The sequence below is a fragment of the Psammomys obesus genome, unplaced genomic scaffold (assembly GCF_907164565.1).
Source record: "Psammomys obesus unplaced genomic scaffold, mPsaObe1.curated_primary_1811, whole genome shotgun sequence".
In the NCBI taxonomy this organism is placed as follows: domain Eukaryota; kingdom Metazoa; phylum Chordata; class Mammalia; order Rodentia; family Muridae; genus Psammomys; species Psammomys obesus.
In genome coordinates, this window is record NW_026592666.1 from 9903896 (window position 1) to 9925855 (window position 21960).

The following is a 21960-nucleotide window of genomic DNA, read 5'->3' on the forward strand; positions in this document are numbered from 1 at the left end:
CTATTTTCTCTCTTGCTTCATTGGGACATTTCAGGAACCAAATATATTCAAGTAGTCTTCAGCATCGGGGAGGTAATTGAATCTCCAAATGCTATGCCTTTCATTGTCTGATGACCAGAACAAGCCAAAACACCCCATTTTGCAAAACATGAAGCTCTGGTCATTTCCTTCATCAATTCTTCCACTTATGTCTTTATATCCTGTCCTCGTGGAGGGTGTGTGAGGTCCTTGCACCTTTTGAGAATTCCTAGACAAGATTCCATTCTTTCTGTCCCAGTCACCACACAAAATTGTGTTCTCTTAGGATGTTTTGTTCTACTGTACTTTGATATAGATTCCAGTGTCTGTATCTTAGCAAAGACAGACCATTGTAATCATTATTTTGAAATGGACACATTGCTGAGCTCTTGAAATTCTGCAGAAAGACAAACATGGGTCCTCAGAATGAAGAAATCCATTCTTGTCCATTTGCCAGTCCTTGCAGGCCTGTTAGGCCAGTGCCAGGCTACACAGAAAGCTGGCTCTCTCCTCCCCAAACCCTTGGAGACACTGTCCACAGGAAGCCTGCATCTTCATGCCCTTTGGCTCAGATTCTTGGCCAGTGTTGGCAAAGTGACCTGAGTCTCCCCAAGAGTGCCTTGACATTTCCTCATTTACATCTCTGGGGTTCTGGCCCAGCTCTCCTACATAGCTCAGGGGACCAGGAAGGCCACATGAACCATGTCCTTGTTTCTTAACCTCTGAAACTGAGAAGAAGCCGAGGGAAAACTCTCAAGCCCAAGGCTAGGTCTGAGGAGACAGGTGGAGCGGGTCTCAAGAAGGTCAGCATTGGAATGTCAAGGCAGGATAGATGGGAAAATGGCAAGGCATGGATAGTGGTTACCTTGTGCTAAAGATGTCTCTAGTGCCACCCAGTGTTCTGGAGGACCTGGGGAAACCATAAATATGCTCCCAGGAAGCACTCTCAGATAGGCAAATGCATCAGGTCTCAGCAACACTGAGCCCTGGAGAGCTCACTCTGTCCAATAAGGTGGCCATGTGGTGCCTGTAGGCCAGTATCCCAAGGCAGCAGCCTTCCCCTTGTCTGTATGGATTCCTCAAAGCCCCCTTTAGCCACAACTCCTCTCCTGTCAGAGAAGGGAGAGGGTTTTCCCTTCAGCCTGCTTTCTCCTGTTCTTTCTCTAAGGCAATCCCTAGCTCACTTTGGTGATACTCCTTCAAGGTGGCCTGTCTTTGCTGTCTGCTTTGCATTGTCTTTAGAAATAAACCCAAGAGGTGTGGCAATGTCCAGATACTGGGATGTCCCTCAGATAAGAGAGTGAGTCCTCAATTAGAGCGTGGCTGAGGAAGAGAAAGGTGGGTGTGAGGGCAGTGAGTTCAAGCAGAGGGAGGTGGGCTTGGGCTCGGTCGGGGAATCCATAACCCATTTGTGTTCCGGAGGGCCTCAGCTCAGCCACAAGGGACTCCATCCTGGGTTTGGCATGGAAACCAGTTTTCAGTACCAGGCCACCCCCTTGGGAACTCCAGGTAGGCTTTCCCAAACTCATGTCCCCTGAAAATCATCAGCCAGTGATTCGCCAAGGCCTGACAGAGAGGGGAGGAGCCTGCTTCCTTTTCATCCATATCTCAACACGACAGTCCAGAATCAGAGCAAAGCCAGAGTCACTCTAGCTGCCGGGAATCCTGCAGGAGGGATAGATCCATGGAAGAAGAGAGCCTCTGGGTTAAGGGGGTGCCATAGACAAGTAAGAATTGGAGGGACATTAAAATACTTTTCTTCACTGATTTAGAAAGAATGAGCAGTTATTTTTACATGGCTCTGTACAACTATAAGAAGAAGAGCATGTGCAGAGGGCCCATTTACCTCAGACCCCTTGGTTCTCTCCCATCCTGTTAAACAATATTCTTAACCGTAGAATTTTGAAATTTCATCAGGTTACACCTGTATGGATGGCTTTTTTTTTTTTTTTTTTTTTGAGAGAGAGTCCTGGGGTTAGGGAGATGTGACTCCATGGATAAAGTATTCGCCTAGCATGAACAAATTCCTTGGTTTGACTCCCAGCATGGCATGAGCCAGGCACAGTGGCACATACCTGTGATCATACCCCAGCATCCCAGGACAGTGAAGGCACCGTGATTAGAAGTTAACTCACAGGCTCACGCTCTTTGTCAGCATCTTTTTCTCTGTCTGCAGTCTGTGTGTGTGTGTGTGTGTGTGTGTGTGTGTGTGTGTCTGTCTGTCTCTTTGCCTTCCATTTTATCACTCATCTCTCACCCTTCCTGTTTTCATCGCTTCATGTTTTCTATACTAGAGGTATTTCTTTCACTCAGTGTCTTAAAACTCATTGTTCAAAAGTGACTACCATCTTAAATCTTAAGTTTTCCACATAAAAATCATGTCTCTTCCCATTCCAGTAAGGCCTTCCTCAGACTCTAAAGGTCCTATTGAATTTTCTTGTCCCCTGTGTTTTCCAGTCACTTATGTCTCTTCTACTCCAACAGGGCCTGCCCTGCATAGACTGAGACTTGCTTGGTCCCCTCAACATGGAGATTCTGAAGTGCTCCCAACTCTGCATTCTCCTGGCAGGAGTACTGGGGCACAGTTCCGTTGGGCAATAGAGAATAACAGGAAGAGAAGGGCACAAACGCTTCTTCTCACCAGGACCGGCAATGAGCCGAGTGGTCAACCCTCTTTTACGGTTCTGAGCAGGGTTGAGCAGGGCAGCGTCTGTGCTTTGGGTTCTACATAGGATCAAGGGTTAAATTTTGAGGAAGATGAAGGGAGGGAGAAAGAGGGGAGGATAAACTTCAAGGCGGCCCCTTGGCTGCAGCTCTAAAAGTCTGAGAAGTCTAAGACTAAGGGGAAACAAAGAGGCAAAGGCCTCTCACTGCGCCTCAATGTGGCAGCAGGCACAACATGGTAAAAGAAACCAAGAGCGATCAGCTTTGAAGGTCCTGCTTCTTTGGTTATTGTCATGAATCCACTTAGAAGCATGGAATCCTCGTGGTCTATGTACCTCCCATGAGGTCCAACTCCTTCCACCTTGCTGCTGAGGATTGTCTTCAACACGCACTGCTAGTAAGGACATGGTTAAACCACAGCAGGCATCCAGTCCTTCTAGATCAGAAAGAAACAGCCAGTCAGGAACATTAGCTCCTCACAGCTTTCATCCTTCGTCCTGACTGCCGAGTACCAACCATCTTCACCATGACATCTGGTGCTGTAGAGATGAAAGAAACTCGGTGTGGGGTTCTGACACTCATTTCCAAAGACTGCTTTAGTTACCACTTCCTGAATTCTCTTTCCTCTGAGCCACAGCATGATGTCCTTCTGCTTGCTTCCCTTTGGGGGTTCTGGGAGGATATTGTGGTTGCCTGACATGGGAAGGTAGGTCATCCAAACAGACTGGCTGATGTAGACTGGCTCAGCCAGGAGGCCTTGATGCTTTGGTGTTCCGGAACTTCCTTATGGTGAAAATAGGCTTAAATGAACTCAGGTGTGTTCTCCATGAGAAGGATCCAGAAGAAGTCACAGCAAGATCTCTGTCAAAAGGCCAAGACACCAGGAGCTGGTAGGTTCTAACAGCCAGGAGAAACCTGATCACAAAGCCACAGCCTTTGGTGACTGTCTCCCTTATGGCATGGTTTAGCCAGCAGATGAGGCCATGGCCCAGGAGCCCACAGGAGTCAGAAGTCATCACAAATTACCATGCCAAGGATGTTTCCTGTGCCCTGAGGTTGCAAAGCTACTGCTGCTGCCACCACATACTTTCAGGGAAGTATGGAAGAGGCAGGAAGAGAAAGCTCAGAGATATTTAGATTTTGTGTTTGCTTTGGGTTTCCTAGAAAGACCAAGCATGCCTGGGAGTTATGTTTAGGCTTTGGGGTCTAAGTCATAAAGCATTTCAGATTAAAATTAACCTTTAAAATCCCTAAGCAGCAGTAGAGACCCAGAAGAAAGGACAAAGAATTTTTAGCACAAAATAAAGGAATTTTATTTATTTCCTGCATATAATAATTTTACTGAATTCACTTCAATGTCCTTTTGACTCACCCCTGACTCCACTGGCTAGCAAGTGATCTCAATTCCACGGTGAAAACAACACCAAGATGAACAGCTCACCTTAAAAACAGCAAAAGACTTGAGTTGGCATTTCCTCAAAGAGACTGAATGGCTGACAAAGCTCATAAAATGATGCTCAAAGTCATTCCTAGTTAGCAAAATGCAGATCGAAATCACTATGATGGGCCAGTGAGATGGTAGGTATCAGGCATCTGCCACCAAAGCCCAAGGCCCTGAATTCTGACCTCAGACCCCACAAGCTGGAGGAGAAAACCAGTTCTGGCAAGTTGTCCTGTGACCCACATACACAAACACAGGGAGCACGTTAATAGATAGCTAAGTAAGTGTAATAATTTAAAAAAAATGAGATACCACGCACCATCCTTAAAATGGTCATCACTAAAAAGAGGGAGCAGCTAACATGTTTGCATGGATGATTTGGAAAAATTAAAGCCTCACATATGGCCGGTGGGAATATGAAATAGTAAATTCACTGTGGGAAATCGTGCCGTGATCTTATATTAGCACAGAGTCATTAGGTGGCCTTACAGTTCCACTCCAAGATATGAGCCTCAGTGAAGATGCCCCAGGCCCAGCTAGACACGGGTTCCCCATACACTTAATCTGCTGAGAATTAGCAGTGTGGTAAACAAGGCAAACACACACCTCCCACCTCCATGGGAGAACAGGCTTTAGATTTCCAACCCAGACAAGCAGAAGAGTCTGGCCACCATGGCTGGGTCTCTCTTGAAGTCCCATGCAGCGGTCCCTCCTCAAAAAGTTATCTATCGTGAGAGAAACCCAGTTTCTGGAAGGGCACAGTGACCCCTCTGTCAGTAACTGGCCTCAGTACCATGGTCCTAAGTAAGTCTTGCTTCATTTTTCTCCTTATTAATCACTCTCAGATGACATGTTTTGGCTTCTTCTGAAAGTGGTGAGCTCTTCTTAGCTCTCAAATCAACTCCTATCTACTTGTTATGGCTTCCTGGAGTTTCGTGCGAAGGATTCTTAACCTCAGTAGAAAAGATAACACACTGTTGATCAGCCACGGCTGGAATAAACACAACTGGGGTGTAGCTGACATGAGGGCAGTAGATTCTGTTAGATGTTGGCTGAGAACATCTGGGCAAGCCTCCTTTCTCCTCCATCTCTGCACTCCCAGGAAGAGCGACGGGCCAGGTGACTGCTTCCTCCTTTCTCCAGGGAGCAAGCTGACCATGGCTTGCCTTGCTTCCAGGCTACTCTGGGTCTCTTGTTTGCCCAGGACAGCTGCTGCCCACAGTTTGTTTCTGGTCATGAAAGGCTAAAGCTTCTCTGAGCCCAAGCTATAAACATGAGCTGTGGCACATCCAAGGTTTTTTTGTTTCTTCATGAGCCGCTGGTGGATTGAAAGCCAGGAGCCAGTGACCCACCTGCCAATTATTACAGTTAATTATGTGCAGGCTTGCCTCAAGCCCCCATACAGAAAGTTCTGTCTTCTGCTGGGGGCAAATGGGGTAGGTGGGTGGGTGGAAAGGACCGTGGCCATGGGACAGTGAATAAGGACTCAGTGTGTGCCTGAGCTGATCCTGGCAGCCATAGTTGGCCTCCTTTGCACCGTGAGTTTGGCATCCAAGAGTGGCCTGTTTGTCCTCAGCTCTGCATCTGAGATCAGGGATCTGAGCATCAGGAACTGTCCTCCTTGCATTCACACCCACAGGCTTTGTTCACTTCTCCAAAGAGAAGACAACACACAGCTGCAAATGGTCCTGTTTTACCTGTGGCCCTCCTTTCCCTCAAGGTCCCGTGAAGCGGCTGGAGGTCATCTCTCTCCTGGAGGGCCTGGGTCTTCATCTCTCTCCTGGAGGGTCTTGTGGGGCCTGATGGAGCTCAAGCTTGGTGCCCTCTCAAGGTGACGCATATTCCAGCTGTCCTGTGTTCCGCCAGCCCTCCTCTGGTGTGTTCATTAATCCACTCGTTAGTGTAATACAGTCCTTGCCAGGCACTGGGAGGATGGAGGGAGCAGATGGCTTCCTTGCCCTCCAGGAATCAGGCAGGGAAGCGGAAGACAGAGCAGCCCGGCACTGCACAAGCTGCAGAGGTGACGCAGGGTACACACTACCTGCAGGTGCTTCCTGCCAGGGACGTGAGTACCCACAAGGCATCAGGCGCTATTACACGTAGCACCCCTCTCCATGGGTAAGCAGCTCTGTGTGTCTAGACAGAAGGAGCCGCTGTGTGGGCAGCTGTCCCTGGGAGACAGCATTTAAGTGAAGACCTGACTGGTGAGTCTGTCCAGGCAAAGCATGTTTACGGAGGGGCAGGAGGTTCGAGAGAAGACACAGTGTGCCTTGGTCCCTGAGGTATGTAGCTCTTACAGCAGAGAGGCCCAAGGATCCAGGCATGCGGATCTGGCCAGGAGGCTTCAGGCCGTGCTTCAGTACGAGAGAGCGCTGGTTTCCCTAGTGACGTAAGGAGCTATGCGCATGGTTTGGATGTGGCATGGGTCCCACCACAGTTCCTGTGTAAGAGGCTTGATCCTCAGCCTGGTAGTATAGAGACAGTGGAGCCTTTAAGAAGCAGGGCCCAGTTGGAGGTTACTGCTGGTGCCTTCTCAGATCTCCCCGGATTTCAGCCTGGTAATACAGTCTTTGCTATTGTGACTCCATCCACTTTGAGCTGTTTCTGGCCCTTGAAATTTGAGCTCTATAAACCTATTTGCTTTTTAAAGCTATCCAGCCTTAGGAGTTTTGTTATAGTGATAGAAAACACCCCAAATGGAGACACAAAAGCTTGGCTCACACCCTTGTCTCTTGATGCTGTTTTCCTGTTAACAGCTTGCCTTGGTGTGCTAGGTGCTGTGTCCAGGGCAAGGCTTGAGCAGATGAAACACATCTCTGACTTCAAAATCACAGGTGACGCTGGGCGGAGGGGACAGATGTAGAGCTAGGTGACCACTGGCCCAGCTTCTTTCAGATGGGGACAGCTGGAGAGTTCTTGAAGAGAGAAAGTATCTCGTCTGCATCTCATGAGATGCCTTAGGAAGAGCATCCATTCAGGGCTGGGGAGCAAGGGCTGTGAGGAAAGGAGCTTGGGGCCAGGATCTGGGGGAAAATGTTTGATCGGCTGACACAGCTCCTGACTCTCGAACATTCAGACCTCCGTATCAACCAGGCAGTGATGAGAACCACGTGTTGGGCCGAGTCTTCTCCAGGTGGAGCTGTGGAGAGAAGCCTTATACTGAACACTGGCTGGCTCGGACTCTTTGATGCCGCCTGCTGGGCGGGGACAGTACTGTGGCTGGCAGGTCATGCCCCTCTGGGTTGAAGAACTAACTCTATCCTTTGAGACTGACAATGAAGAAGATGCTGGCGTGGGTCTTCAGCTCTCCCACTTATAGCCATGCCTGTCCTATGAAAGACCCCAACCAGAAGACTGGCCTGAGAAAAGCTACCTGCCCTGGAGCCCCAGGGCATCTGTCTCCTCTGACCTCAGTTGCAGCAAATGTCTCCCCACGGGGACCCAACTCCCAGTAGCCACCTTAGCCCCACGGCATTGGGGTCTATTTCTGTCACATAAACAGTCAGCATCTGGATTCCAGGGCTGGCTGCAGGAATTTGTAAACAGTGCGGTGTCCGCCTCTCCCAGTTGCCAGCACAGCTCCCTTCCTTTCCCACTGCCCAGTTGTCCAGTTTTCCCTTTTATAGTGAGTCTGGCTGGGAGAGAGAGACAGAACTTATTTGGGAATAGAGTACAATCCCTCAGACAAATTCTTTTCCCCTACCCCAGTCACCACAACTTCATCTTCAAGTCTGAGGGTCTGGTGCAAACATGAGACTATTCCTGAATGAAGGCTTCTTGTAAATAGAAATAGAAATCCTAAGGAAAAACAACTTTGAGGCTGATGTGATCCCCAGGAGCATAGCAAGAAAGTCTGGAGGTTGAGGCAGCTTCCAAAATCTGTTGGACACTGACCTCCCTCTCTGAGCCAAAGCTGGGGGACATTGTGACATCTCATGGTGGCCTCGTTTCTTCTCCCTCTAAGGAACTTTCTTAACCTTCAAAGCTAGATCCTGAAACCTCTTGTGTAAGGTCAGTGGTGGTGGCCTTGAGGAGAAGAGGGGCATTCATCTGATAGCCATGAAGGAATATCTCTTCAGATTAGATGCTCTGTTCTCCTACATGGCCTTGTGAGAACAAGACACAATTTGCTGGTATCAAAACACTGGTGAAAAGTAGCCATATTAAGAATCACTTAGATGGGTTTTGGGTGCAGAAGGAGATGAATTTTACGTTTAGCTTTGCTGAAAGTGAGTGAGTGGTAGGCCTGAGGCTGAATCCATCTCAACCTGAAGCTTGTTACTGAGATTGAAGCTGAATCTTAACCTCTTAAGCTTCAATCAACACAGGTGTTTTCGCTCAGGCTTAACGCTAAGATTACAAATCATCCCACGGAGACCAAGGGACCCATTAGGATCCCACATGTGAAAGTTACCAGGCAAACAGCATATCTGAAATCCAAAGACTAGGGGCAGAATTTCCTGTACAGGAAACTTTCAAATCAGGAAAAAGAATCATGAGACGTTGCCCACCAGCAACCCACAAGCCACTGTTTTCTTCTCCTGTTACAGCCCTGGAGGAGGAAGGAGTGGATGTTCTCTTCCATACGGAAGGAGACAAGGAAATTAGTAAACTTTGTGCTCTGCCACTCAGAGCAACAAACAATGCTGCAGCCCTTCAAAGACTATCAAACAAGCCTAACGTTAAACGCTACTTTATGACTTAAATTTATCTGCACGGGAAACTGAGTGGCTTTTAGGTCACTCAAAGTTAGTATGGATTTCGGATACTTTCTGTGTCTCAGGAACACCTGTGTTAGTGTAAAACAGCTGGAAAACATTGGCTTTCTTTACATTTTTTAATGTAAAGTATGGCCCTTCAGAGAAAAGCAGACAGCATCGCTGACCCTTAGTGAAAGCAGGGAGGTCTGTTATTTTGATAAAGATCTCTCTGCCAGAAATGCTAGAATTGAACCCCAAGCTTGGACACTGGTAGTAGAATCAGTAAAATGATTCTTAGGCTATCTGTGACTAAGTCACTTCTCTGGCACCCCCTGGTGGCAGATACTCAAACACAAACCCCAGAAAGAGGATCAAGTTGCACATTTAAACCCAGGAATGAGAGAAAACCTGCTTGAATCACAGAGGCAGCTTTTCACAGATTGTGCACTCAGGATCTGTGCGAAGGAATGACCTAGACCAGATCACCATCCCAAGACCTTGAGTCAGGAAATCTGATTTGGGGGGATTTTCTTTCTCATTGGTCGGGTGGCATTCTCTGGCCCTAATTGCAGGGACCAAAGCCTTCTGAAGTGCCTGGCACTCTACAAACATTCAGTCACCAAAAGGATTAAAGAGTGGCAAGACCTGCTGACAGGACCAACAGGCTGCAGGCTGCAGATTCTGACTGGATTTGAACCTGGGCCATAAGTAATTTCTTCAAAGCAGATAATGCAGTGTGGCTTCAACCCCCAGGGCCTGCTGAGGTCTAAGTGTGTGGCTGCAGCCTGGCTCCTGGCTTCAGGGCACAGGGTCAGATTTCCTGGGAAGACTTGTTTTCTGAGGCTTTGGAAGGTGCTTAGGTCCTGTCCAACCTTTGTCACAACTCTAGAGGCTGTATAGTTCTGCCTGCCTTTCGGCAGAGAGAAAGGGGAATGAAAATAACAGAAGACTGACCTGCTGGGGTCATGGCAGCCAGGCTCGCTCTTGACATCCTGGATGCTTCCTGCAAGACTTCGGGCTCAGAGTGGATCATCTCTGAGGCCCCGTGGGGTTCTAATATCCAGAGTCCCGGCAGCTCATAGCTAAAGGCAATGGGAATCAAAGCTCTGCCGGGAGAATTTGGAGCAACTGGAATTTGTGTGTATGGCTAATTAGAAAGTTAAATGGCACAAATGCTGGAGATTCCCTGATCTTTAGCCTCATACCAGCTTATAAATCCAAACACGCACCTGGTGCGATGAAATTTATTTACACTCTTCAACATTGTTCAGAGAAATGAAAGCATATGTGCATGCTCCCCCTGCTCCCAGGTAACACACGGAAAGTGGAATTGTGGTGGCACTCCTTTTTTCATTTTTTCAAGACAGGGTTTCTCTATGGAGCCTTGGCTGTCCTGGATTCACTTTGTAGCCCATGCTGGCCTCAAAGAGATCTGCCTTGCCTCTGTATATGCTGGTGGTATTTTGAATCTGCCTATGAAACGCACACATACACCACACACACACACACACACACACACACACACACACACACACGTAAAAGGAGTGAGATCTGACTGCAGTCCGTGTTTTTCTTGCAGTCACCTACTTCTTGTGTTCTGCATAGTAATGAGAGACAATCACCACAGGAAGCTGAGTGGATAGTACATGGGACTCAACGTTTTTATGAGTCTAAAATTACCCTCAGGAAGTTTCTGAGGGTATCCATCACTCTTCTGGGAGTGGGGGCACTCTAAAGTCTTGCTGTGGGCTGTTAGCAGTTAGATGAGACAGTATGAAGCCAGCACAGGGCACCCAGAGGGTGTGACAAGGCTGCTCTTTATAGAGGCTGACTTTGACTGTTGTCTTCTGTGCGGCACACACTTGGCAGTCCTGTGGGGACACAGTGTGGCCATTCTGAAAAACACAGCCTCTGAGCTTAGACCTTGCAAAGGGTAACCTGCTCCAGACAGCCTGATCAGCCAGGCTGGAGAGACAATAAAGTTGACTGTGGCCACTGGGAACTTGTAGGTAGGGACAGCAGGCCCCTGTGGCCACTTGCTTTCTGGATGAAATAGAAAGAGGTAGGTTTAGGAAAAAAAGGAGAAAGTAAAACAGAAACAGCAAGATTTGAGAGAAGGTGCCTTGTTTCCCATTGTTATACACAAAATGGAAATCCCAGTCATTCTATTTTACCAATCAAGACCCAGGAGCCAGATGCTGGGGTGAAAACCTGATAGCTCAGAGAGGCAGAGAAAGCACCCAGCTGACCAAAACCCCAAAAGATTGTTGCTCAACTGACAGCCTAGGAAGAAAGCCCCCCGCCCAAAAAAAAAAAAAAAAATAGCCCAAGGCCAAAGGCTTGTTAGGGCAAAGCCCCAAAACCAGGGAGCTAAGGAGCTAACGATAAAGCTAAAGAGAGAGCTTAAGCTAAAAAGTCTTTTCTACTTCTCTATACTGTCTTAAATATCCCTCAACTCAAGTCCCTCCTACTCATTAATCCCTGCTTCACCCCTTGACCTAGGGTTAACTTTATTAAATCTTGTGTACAGAAAGCTCTTGGATTAAAGGTGTGTTAGGGCTGGCTGAACCACACCATAATCACCTGTTTACAAAAAAAAAAACAAAAAACAAAACAAAACAAAAAAAACAAAACAAAAAAAAAAACCAGAAAGTTCTTTGATTAAAGGTGTGTGATAAGGCTCAACCACACCAAACAAGACACAGGGTTTTACAGAACACGATTTCTGGGTTCACAATGGGATAAAATATCCTGCAACAGTCTCCTGGCAGCTGCTCTTTATAACTAGATATCAGACTGGTTCATGATCCCAAAGCCCAGACAGTCCTCAGACGTGCTGTTCTGGGTCACCCAGGTGCTGTGAATTCACTATCATTCAATAGGCATGTTTATACACTGTGCTCAAGACACATGATGTTTTCTTGAGGGAAGGCAGTACTTGTGAGGGGTATCTAAAGGCTTGTGGGGGCTGTAAGGAAAGAACTAAAGTATAACCAATATTGGAAGAATATGATTAAGATGTTTCCAGAATTGCTTTAAAGAAATATCAAAAAACTGCAGACAGAATTATTGTAAAATGTCACATTTCAATATATGATAGTGATGATGCTGAAAACTAATGACGAGAAATTTCTAAAGCAGGGGTTGAGGGAACAGGGGCGTGTGTGTGTGTCCATCCTTGAAAAAAAATTATGTTGTTGCTGTACTGTTTTTGAGTGTACAAAATGTCCCTTTAAAGCAAGAGGACAAACAATAACAAAAGGCAATATTTGTCCCAGAATCAATTATTTTGAATAAGTTTTTGGGATCTGTGGAACAGCATGATATACAGATAATAATTGGGTATTGTGTATTTCAGCATTGCTAAGAGGGTAAATCTCAAACACTCTCTTCCCAAAATATGTTAAGTATTAGAAGTGATAGGTTAATTTGCCTGAGTAATAATTCCACGCTTTATGAAAATCATGTCATTTGGTACTGCATAAATCTACCCAACAACATATCAACATAATTTTTAAAGGTAGGACCAATGTAGACTATCTCATACCAGGGTTTGTATGTATTAAGGAGGCACTGGCTGATTTGAGGATCCCCCAGTGTACCTTTCTGTGTCTTCTGCTGCTTGTCTTTGGCCATCACATCCTGGGAGAGGGACTTGTCTGTTGGTTGGTATCCACGGAGTCACCCTAAGAAACAGCCCAGGGAACATAGCAGGCAGTTGTGATTAGAATTAAAGCCTCCTACAGTTCTCTGTTGAGAGAGTTTTGTTTTAAATCCAAATGCAATGGTCCGGGTTTCAAGAACATGTGCCACACACAGGCAGGGACTGGGAAAGTCATAGGCTGAGTTGGACTTTCAAAGAGAACGCTGTGTTAATGCATCTTGCCTCTACCAGAGGCAATGGCGAGTGAGCCTGTTGCAGTGATGGAAACTGCGGCCTGCCTGGATACATCCCACAACTCTTGCCCCTCCAGTTTCTTTGGCCCCTGATACTGAGGCCATATTTGCACCCTGCTTCTGTGACCATTTCCCGGTGTTTCCTGTCATATCATAGTTTTAGTCTGTCTTCTGAATTTTCTAGTGGGGTGTGGATAAGAGAGATGCTAAACTAAATGACTAAAGAGCAGTAGCTCACCTGGTTCCAGAACATTCTTTTCTGGATGGTGACTTTTCATTGGCATGCCTTGTGCTTCTTTCTCACAATGGTAAAAGTTGATGTGTCTACAGAATTTGCTGCCCTACTATGTGCCAAGTGATGTGCTAAGTGCATAATCTTCATTTTCTCATTTAATGACAATCCAGCTAAGGACTCTTGGCGCCTCATCTCATAGCTAAAAAAGACAAAGGTGGAGGTGCTGAGGAGTTTGCTTACCTAGGCTATCAGCCTCCAAGACCCCTTGACCTTCATGACAGACCTTCTTCCAGAACTGACTTCAGTTACCAGACTTGCCCTTTTCTGAGAGCCTCACTGTGACCATGAAATTTAGACCTTCAAGGCTGATTTACAAAGAACCAACAGGTGCACAACCACCTAGTGAATCCTCATTTGAACATCTGGCTTCCATTGCTGTGGAGGTGCCCATAGCTCAACTGGTCCTTTATCAAACTGGTTATCCTTGTGTGGTTGGGTTTGCTTTGTCTTATGTAATGAAGAAAATTAGGAACCAAATGGAATCCTGGGAAGCAGGTGTAATATCACCTTCCTCTAACACCCAGCAGGCCCCAAACCATGCCCTTTGGAGAATCGTCCGATGGGGAGAATCCACCTGGAAAACAAAGTTAGCCCTTTGTTTCGCCTAGCCATGACATAACATGGCATACCTGTTATATCACGTGGTAACGACCAGCTATGTAGCCCTTAAGTGATTTTGCTTGGCCCTTTTCGAATGTGGGCACGGATTTGGCTCATCTGGCTCTTTTCACCTCCCTGTGTCTAGATTCCTCAGCTGTTGCTTTCACAGTGTATTGTGTACCGGGTTGTGACAATGGCAATATGGCATTAATATAGTAAACCCTTGGAGAAGCTCCTGACACATGGCGATGCTCATGCCTCAGTAAGCCCCAGTGCTCTGAGGGTCACTGCCCTGACACCCCGCGCCAAGGTCAGCTTTAACTGTAAACTTGGCACAACCTAGTATTATCTGGGGAAAGAGTCTCAAAGAAGGGATGGCCTAGATCACATTGGCCTGTGAGTAGTCTTCGAGGGACTGTATTCTTATCTGATGCAGGAGAACACAGTGGATCCCTAGGGTGGAATGCTCTAAGCACAACAGCTGCCACCATCTTAATCAGAATAGATGTAACTACCTCTGAGAGACGCTCAACAAGATGGCTGCTGGTGCCTATGGCCCTTTCCTTATAGGTATCAGGGAAGCTTGCTGGACCTCACCTGAGGTTCTCACTCACTCTATTCCATGTCCCTCCTCTCCCAGATGTATGTAACCCAGGAGGTTCTAAAGTATCTACAGGGGGTCGGGGGGAAAGACTCCACCTATGCAGCCTCACATGGGTGAGACTTTTTAATTGTCCAGCCATCTGGGGGATGCCAACACTCCTGTAAGGAACCTCTCATCCATGGTCCCATGAGTTACGCTTATAAACTCATCGGTTCACCAAGATGGCTTTGGATGGGATCGTTGCTTTTGTCTGTCATTGGTGCCCTTCCTGGAGTGAGCAGGTGTCAGTCCACATTTCCCCAGGGAAGGTTCACATGACAGCCACACAGAGAAAACTTAGCCACTTCATGCACAGCCTGCTCCACCCGGGCAACTCCACGCCCTACCCCTGCAAAGGCATCAAGGTTAATTCCCAGCTGCCAGCCAGTATTTAACTTTCCACATAAGATTAAACATTTGGATTGGTAAAAGCCCAGGATTGCAGACTCCAGGCAGCAAGGGCTTACCGAGCTCAAGCTGAAAGGGCCAGCCTGCTGGATTTATTATACAGTCCTCGAGAGCTTATACCAGTAAGAAGGGCTGAGCCTGGCTTTCTGAAGGCCCCTTGCATTGCTCATATACTGCATAGGTAAGTTTTATTATGCACCTTTTCTTTTTTAAGAAATTACATAGCTTCCTCACCCCCTTTTAAAGAAAACTAATACAAAACAAAACAAAACAAAATTCTACGCATGCGGTCTTGTTCATACCCATCTCCTTCCCTCTCTCTCCCCTCCCTTACTTCCTAAGTGATCCTTGCTCCTTTCTTCAATAATTGTCTTTAGAGGAAAATGTTGGAAGTGCTTTTGTAAATGAAGGATTCATGCCAATTGTAGGTAATAACATCTTTTTCTATTCTTGACATAAAAATACAAGACTCTGCTGTCTGTTATAGGCTTGGATAATGGCCATGCTCTATCATATTTGGAGCAAAGAAAGCTTCGGTCATGGGGGACACATATATGTGACTTTGCTTGTAGTGTCCAGATTGTCCTTGTCAGGTCACAGCAGCTATTTGTGGTAGGAAATATCTGGAACTAAGGGACCGTCCAGTGGCCCAGAGGCAGAGCACAACCAACGGAAGAGTGCAAGCTCAAAGCCGGGTCTCCAAGCTTTGTCCTTCATGAGCCAACCAGACACAGGAGGAATATGTGGCCTCCAGTTGGACAGACTGAGTACTGGGCACTGGCCTGGGTCACATGGCTTCCTACCAAAGAGCAGGCTGGCCTTGTACTCCCCAGGAGTCCATCCTGCTCTAAGATTTAAGAACCATTTGGTAGAAATACAGCTCCCGTTAGGTGGGACCACGTGATGCTGAGCGTTAGACCTACAGAGACGGCGATTTCGTGCAGTTCAAATGAATGTGCACAACATTCACTTAACTAGTCAACTTTCCTATTGAAAGCTGGTGTGAATGTGTGAGGTCTCCCTACACAGTTAGCTTTGGTTTGTTCTCCTTTACAGCGGCCCTCTCCCTCTCTCTGACCACCCTTTGTCCCAATACTCCCTTTTCCTTCCATAGTGCATTCTGCTTAGAATGTGAATATGCTTTAACATAATCTTTGTCAATGAAATTGCTCTCTTGCAGTAATTTGAGTTCTCCTGTAGTCATGAAGCACTAGACTTTCCAGCCAAGCCATATCCTTGGTGTTCAAACTGTGAGCTCCTCAGACTCTACGTTCTCAGCCTGGGCAGAGGTCCGCGCTCAGGTATTTATTTAATCCCCACGGGCCCTTTCATGCCTCTGATTAAATCTGAACAAAAACGCACTTGTGATCTGCTTAACAGTGAAGAGCTGAGCAAATAATGGGCAGGGTGGGCCACTCGAGTCCAGGGGCTGACAACTGTGTCCACAGGAAGCAGACCCTGGTGGCTCCAGCAGAACGTCCTGCTGAAATCTCTCACCCCAAGATACCTGCAGGCTGTCCCCTGAAACAGAACTTAGAGCTTCCTATATGCATACATAAACTTTATGGAGAAAAATAATTTAGGTTATACTCTTTCACAGCAAACATCCTTACTTAAAGTGATAACGCACATCTCTGTCACACCTCTTCGGAAGTGTGCTTGGTGTGTACATGCGATTTCATGTGTTTGCTAACTTTCTTTTGAGCATACCAGGCTTTGAGTGGTAGGGAGAAGGAAGGAGAGAGAGAGAGAGAGAGAGAGAGAGAGAGAGAGAGAGAGAGATCTTATAGACCTTTGAAAACGTAGGTTAAGATGTCAGATGAAGGGGTGTAGTGGTTTAGTGGTTAAGAGTTGCTCCTGCACAGGACCCAAATTCAGTTCCCAGCACACACATGGTGGCTCACAAGTGTCTAAAATTCCAGTTCCAAGGGATACCACATCTTCTTCTGGCCTTCTGAGGCACCAGTCACACACTCTGTGCCTAGACACGCATGTAGGCAAAACACCCACACACATAGAATTAAAATAAATATATCTTTTTAAAAAGTCAGATGAAAAATATGTATTGGGAAGAGGATTCTCAGTGAGGGCAATTTGGGAAGATGTGTTTCATGGGAGAATGTCAGGAAGTTTGTGGGCAGTCTTCTCCAGGTGAGGATGCCTGGCACAGGCTGTCCACGAAGGCGAGGACTACTCCACGTTCAAGGCCACTCACAAGGTGGGACCTTGAGAACCAAGCAGTGCAGGTGGGAGAGCAGGCCACAGTGGGCAGCAAGGCTAGACTGGAATGTTCTCAGACAAGAACTGGCTCTGAGGAGATGTGGGCGAGCCTGGTTGGCTGCATGTAAGCCTTACCCCTCATGTCGTAAGGACAGGCGCAGAGGTGGGCCAGCTGGAAATGGGTCAGGCCAGGCAAACCTTGTTAAGGAATTAGGGAGTTATTTTAAGAACAGCAGGAAGGTCCCGCATGCTGTGATGTGATGTGACCGCAAAGCTCTGCTTCCCTCTTCTAAAGAGGTTGTCCTTGTGCAGAGTGAAGGGCTCATGCAGCCTAAGGGATGTTTTGAGGAGGGTCACACAGTGCTTCAGAGAGACAGTGCTGCCCGCGCTGGGCAGTGAGGATGAAAGAGACAGAGGGGCTGGAGGGCTGAGGGGAAAGCTTGGCTGATTTTTTTTTGGTATCACTTCTAAAACACTCTTTCTGTAATGTGTGTGTGTACAAAATCTGTCTAACAGTCACAACCAGCCTTTTCACATTGTCACAAATGTTATCAACGAAGTTCACACACCAGAACTGGGTAATTAAGTAGTTACAAAGAAAAGCTCATAAATTGCAACAAATATACACACATACTACCAAAGTACATGTGCCCCCCCACATACACACACACACACACACACACACACACACACACACACACACCACACCACATAATTTCATAATGTTTTAAATAGCTTTCTGCTTTGAAGCTGAGGCTGCATCCGTAGCTATCTTGGGCCACAGGTTGGGTACACCTGATAAGCCCAGGACATTGAACATATTTTAAAAAAAAAAATCTGTCTTTGTAAACTTTTGGTTCAGTGCTGCATCTAAATCTCCACATTTGTAAATGCAAAATGCCCACCGCAAGCATGCTGGGTGCATGTCATTATTATGTACATACATACATGGGTACATTTGCTAGTGGCTAAGAGGTCACCGGTGTTTTTCAGCAGAAAAGAAATGTAAGCTGATTGATGAGCATTCAATGTTCAAGGAAATCACCAAAAGCAATATAGATGGTTATATATACATGCATATATGTACACATTTTGACCAACTTCCTTCTAGTCTTTCCCAATCTTAATTTGTGCATATATGATGTATAAATCCCTTTATATGGCTTTATGTCTTCTGTTACATTTTATTGTAACAGTACATTCAAAAATGAATGAAAATGGATGTGTTTAATTTGAAGACTACCCACTTTTGAATTCAATCCATCACTAGCTGGGTTTAGAAATTGTGTTCTCTATACTTGCATCCGTCTTCCTGCCTCCCTGAGGCAGCCAAATGGAGGAAGGGCCTTACCCTTACTAATCTGCCTTATTATTTAGTTCTAACAAGGGAGAAACATGACTGCATTCGCCAATTTGACCCAGACGCTGGAGGATGTCTTCAAGAAGATTTTCATTACTTACATGGACAACTGGAGAAGAAATACCACGGCGGAGGAGCAGGCCCTCCAGGCCAAGGTCGACGCTGAGAACTTCTACTACGTCATCCTGTACCTCATGGTGATGGTCGGCATGTTCTCCTTCATCGTGGTGGCCATCCTGGTGAGCACCGTGAAGTCGAAGCGCCGGGAGCACTCTCAGGACCCGTACCATCAGTACATCGTGGAGGACTGGCAGGAGAAGTACAAAAGTCAGGTCTTGCATGTGGAAGACTCTAAGGCCACCGTCCATGAGAACGTAGGGGCAACGGGGTTCACGGTGTCTCCCTGACAGCGAGGGCCCAGCTGGGAAGGCGCTGCTGCCACCCACAGCCCCACTTGTCCTTGCTCAGAAGAAAGCGACTTCTTGTGTGGCCTGGCTGGCCAGTGGACACAGGTGACATTTCCATCCCTGGCTCCCAGCCTGTCGGGGATGGCACTCTGTGTGGAAGATCTCTTTTTCACTTGCTATGCGATGTAAATGTCATTTAAGTCTATTTCAACCATGGGAATAGAAGCAAACATGAAGCAAAGGGCCGGGGCAGGGGCGGTGGGAACAGAAGGCAGAGATGTACAAATCCTTCAACCTTCTCTCCCATGAAATGTTAGTTTGCATGTAGCAAATTCAATTTACAGAAAAGTCAAATGCGCTATTTGGAAGCTGGGGTTTAAATCTATCATGGGCTTGCTGAACTGACAGGCAAGCATTTACTGATTTGTCAGCACAGAGTCTAGGGTGATGAATGGACAGAGGTGTGGGGTTATTTTTACATTCATTGCTCTCCTGGTACTTAGCTGATTTTGGACATCAGGACATAATAGATACTGAAAGAACAGATAAGCCACACCAGCGACATCAAATATTTAAGAACTGGCTAGTGTAACCCAGATGTATTTTTAATTTTTTACAGAAATTTAAACTTTAAGAGTTCTCTTACTTTAAAAAGTATGGCATTTCTTCCTGTCACACTTTATACTTAATTTTAGATCCTATTTACAATAGCTTATTTTCACACATGTTCAACAAAATGAAGCTACAGAACACCCCATTAGATGCTTGCTGCAAGCTAGACAGTGGCTGCTGAATTCTTTGCACCACAGTGGGGTTGCTGGAGAGATGTTGGCCAAAGGTTACAAATTTTAATGGGGCCCGGGGGTGCACACTCATAACCCCAACCCCCAGGAAGCTGAGGTGGGAGGAGCTAGCTGAGGGTCCAAGCCAGCCTAGAACTGTCTAGAACTAGATCAATTACAATGCCTGTTGTTCTTAAAAACTAAGTGCGTGGATGTTAAGTGTCCTTACCACAGAGTAATAACTTCATGAGATGACACGTTAGTCATTCCATAGTGTGCATGTGCTTCAAAACATCATGTTATGTGTGTACATACAAAGTAATCTATCCTTAAAAAATAAAATGAATATTTTGCACCATGGAGCACACAGCATCGTGCCAGAGCTGAAGGGCGTCTTGGCAGCCACCCTATAGGTGAGAAAACTGCAATCTACCCAGATCAATCCAGCTTCGAGGCGCTTCTCCACTTGGTTTGCTGGCCTGGGACGGGGGAAGGGAGGAGATTAAGATCTCTCGAGCTGGAGAAACTCACAGGGTACAGAGGGGGGAGAGGGCTGCGGGGAAGCTCGCACCCTGGGGGAGGGCGTCTGCTGTGCACTAGAATGTGAACAAGAGGGCAATGGGAAGTAGATACAGTCAGAGCCGAGACATGACAATGGGGACATGAGAGCTGACAGTAGGATGTCCAGGCCCGTGAGAGACATGCTGGTCCTCATCCTCGTGTGCTTCATACCCCATGTCGTTCCTCTGCCATGGCCAGGGCACAGCGATTATGAGTGGGACCTCATGCCTTGGACTGCAAAGACAAGCTTCAAAGAAGACCATTTCTGTTCCCATAAGACAGCACCTGACTGGATAATTGGTAGAGGTTTATTTGAGTTTGTGGTTCTAGCAGCTAGGAACTCTGAGAGCTTGGGTACCAGCAGCTGAGGTTCCTGGCGAGGGCCTCATACAAGAAAGGCCAAGCTGGCATGTGTAGCCAAACAGCAGACACATGTGTTTCCTGGCAGTTAATCTAGCCCAATGAGGTCAAACTCCCTCCACAAAAGGCCACACATTTCTTCAGTGGGGGGAGGGGACCTCTTAAATGCCTCCTCCACATTCAAGATATTGGGGGAGTTTTGGTGGCCACAAACCACAAAGCCAACTACAGTGTTTGTCTCTCTAGAGTTATCAAAGGAGATACAATAAACATAACACATCTGCTTCCTACAACACTTTTGCACTTTGCTGCCAGAGAAACTAAATAGTGTTAGAGAAATTCATTAATATCCCAAGAACACACGTGCTTTAAGTAGCCTCCTTCCTTAGACCAGAAGCTTAAAATTCTGTTGCACACTGACACAGACATCCTAGAGAGCCCAGACCCAGAAAAGCCAGACCCTGTGTCCAGCCACGGTTTCTATCCTGGTAATGGATTTTCTTTTTTATCAGTTTCAGTCAAGGAAGCCTGAACCTTCCTCCTGACTAGGCCCCAAGTTGGCCAGAAAATAATGTATATTCTTGGTACAAATTATGTATTGACCTTCATATCCTAAGAGACTTGAACAAACATCAAAAAAAATTTCTAACAGCTCAAAGCAGTTATCCCACCCCTTGAAGTAATTGCCTGAGAAAAATCAGCCATGCTCAGAGGAACTGACTACTGCGCAGCCTAAGCAGGCAGGCAGCTACTGAACCCTCTCAGAGCAAGGAGAAAGTGTGCGGTTACAAGCTTGCTTTCCCTTTGAGGGATAATCCTCCTACCATCTAGAAGTGTCTCTTAGGAATGCAAACACTGGAACCCTACAAGAATAATTCTTTTCTAGCATCTAGAAATCTCTCTCTGAAATGCAAACGTTAAGACTGCTGGGTAGTGCACCTTGCAGGGCTAAGTCGTAGTGGGTACTTTGTTTCTCCTCCAGAGCACAGACCACAAGGGCCAACCCCTCCCCCCTTCCCGCTGTCCTTAAATTTCCACTTGGTTTATCTGTTACCCAGGAAAACCTACTGGTGGCTCAATCCAGGCTTTCATTATTTGGCATATTTTATCATTATCGCTGGAAAGGGTAGGGGGGAAAGAGGAGAAATGCTACATCTCTGTGTGCCAGTCAATACAGTCAACTTGACAGGATCTAGACTCAGGTAGCAGACACGCCTCTGGGCACGTCTCTGGGGAATTATCTAGACTGGGTTAGATGAGACATACTCTACACGGACAGCAGCATTCCAAAGGCTGGCATGCCTGACCGGACGCAAGCCTTCATCACCCGCTGTGGACTCCTCCCGGCCAGCCTAGAGGAACACTTCCTCCCTAAGCTGCTTTTGGCGGGCATTTTGTTGCGTGAACAGTGCGGGTAACCACACTGGACAGGCGTGGTGGGTGTCCAGTTGTTGATCATTAATCCCAGCTTGCCCCTCTAGTATCCCCTTCCACCAAACGAAGGCTTTTCAAATGGAAATGCTGCCCTCCCCCACCCCTCCCCTTTCAGAGTTCTTTCTGCTTAGCCTGCTGGTTGCACACACCTGAGAACCAACCAGCTCTGT

The 21960-nt window shown here is 46.8% G+C and overlaps 1 protein-coding gene across 1 annotated transcript; it reads left to right on the forward strand.

Annotated features, from left to right (window-relative positions):
• Positions 1 to 6354: 6354 nt before the first annotated feature.
• On the forward strand, positions 6355 to 19797 carry Kcne2 (potassium voltage-gated channel subfamily E regulatory subunit 2). Its single transcript, XM_055614893.1, has 3 exons — positions 6355 to 6405; positions 15847 to 15967; positions 18264 to 19797. The coding sequence occupies exon 3, from the start codon at positions 18282 to 18284 to the stop codon at positions 18651 to 18653; it is 372 nt and encodes a 123-aa protein (XP_055470868.1). The 5' UTR covers positions 6355 to 6405; positions 15847 to 15967; positions 18264 to 18281; the 3' UTR covers positions 18654 to 19797.
• Positions 19798 to 21960: the final 2163 nt, after the last annotated feature.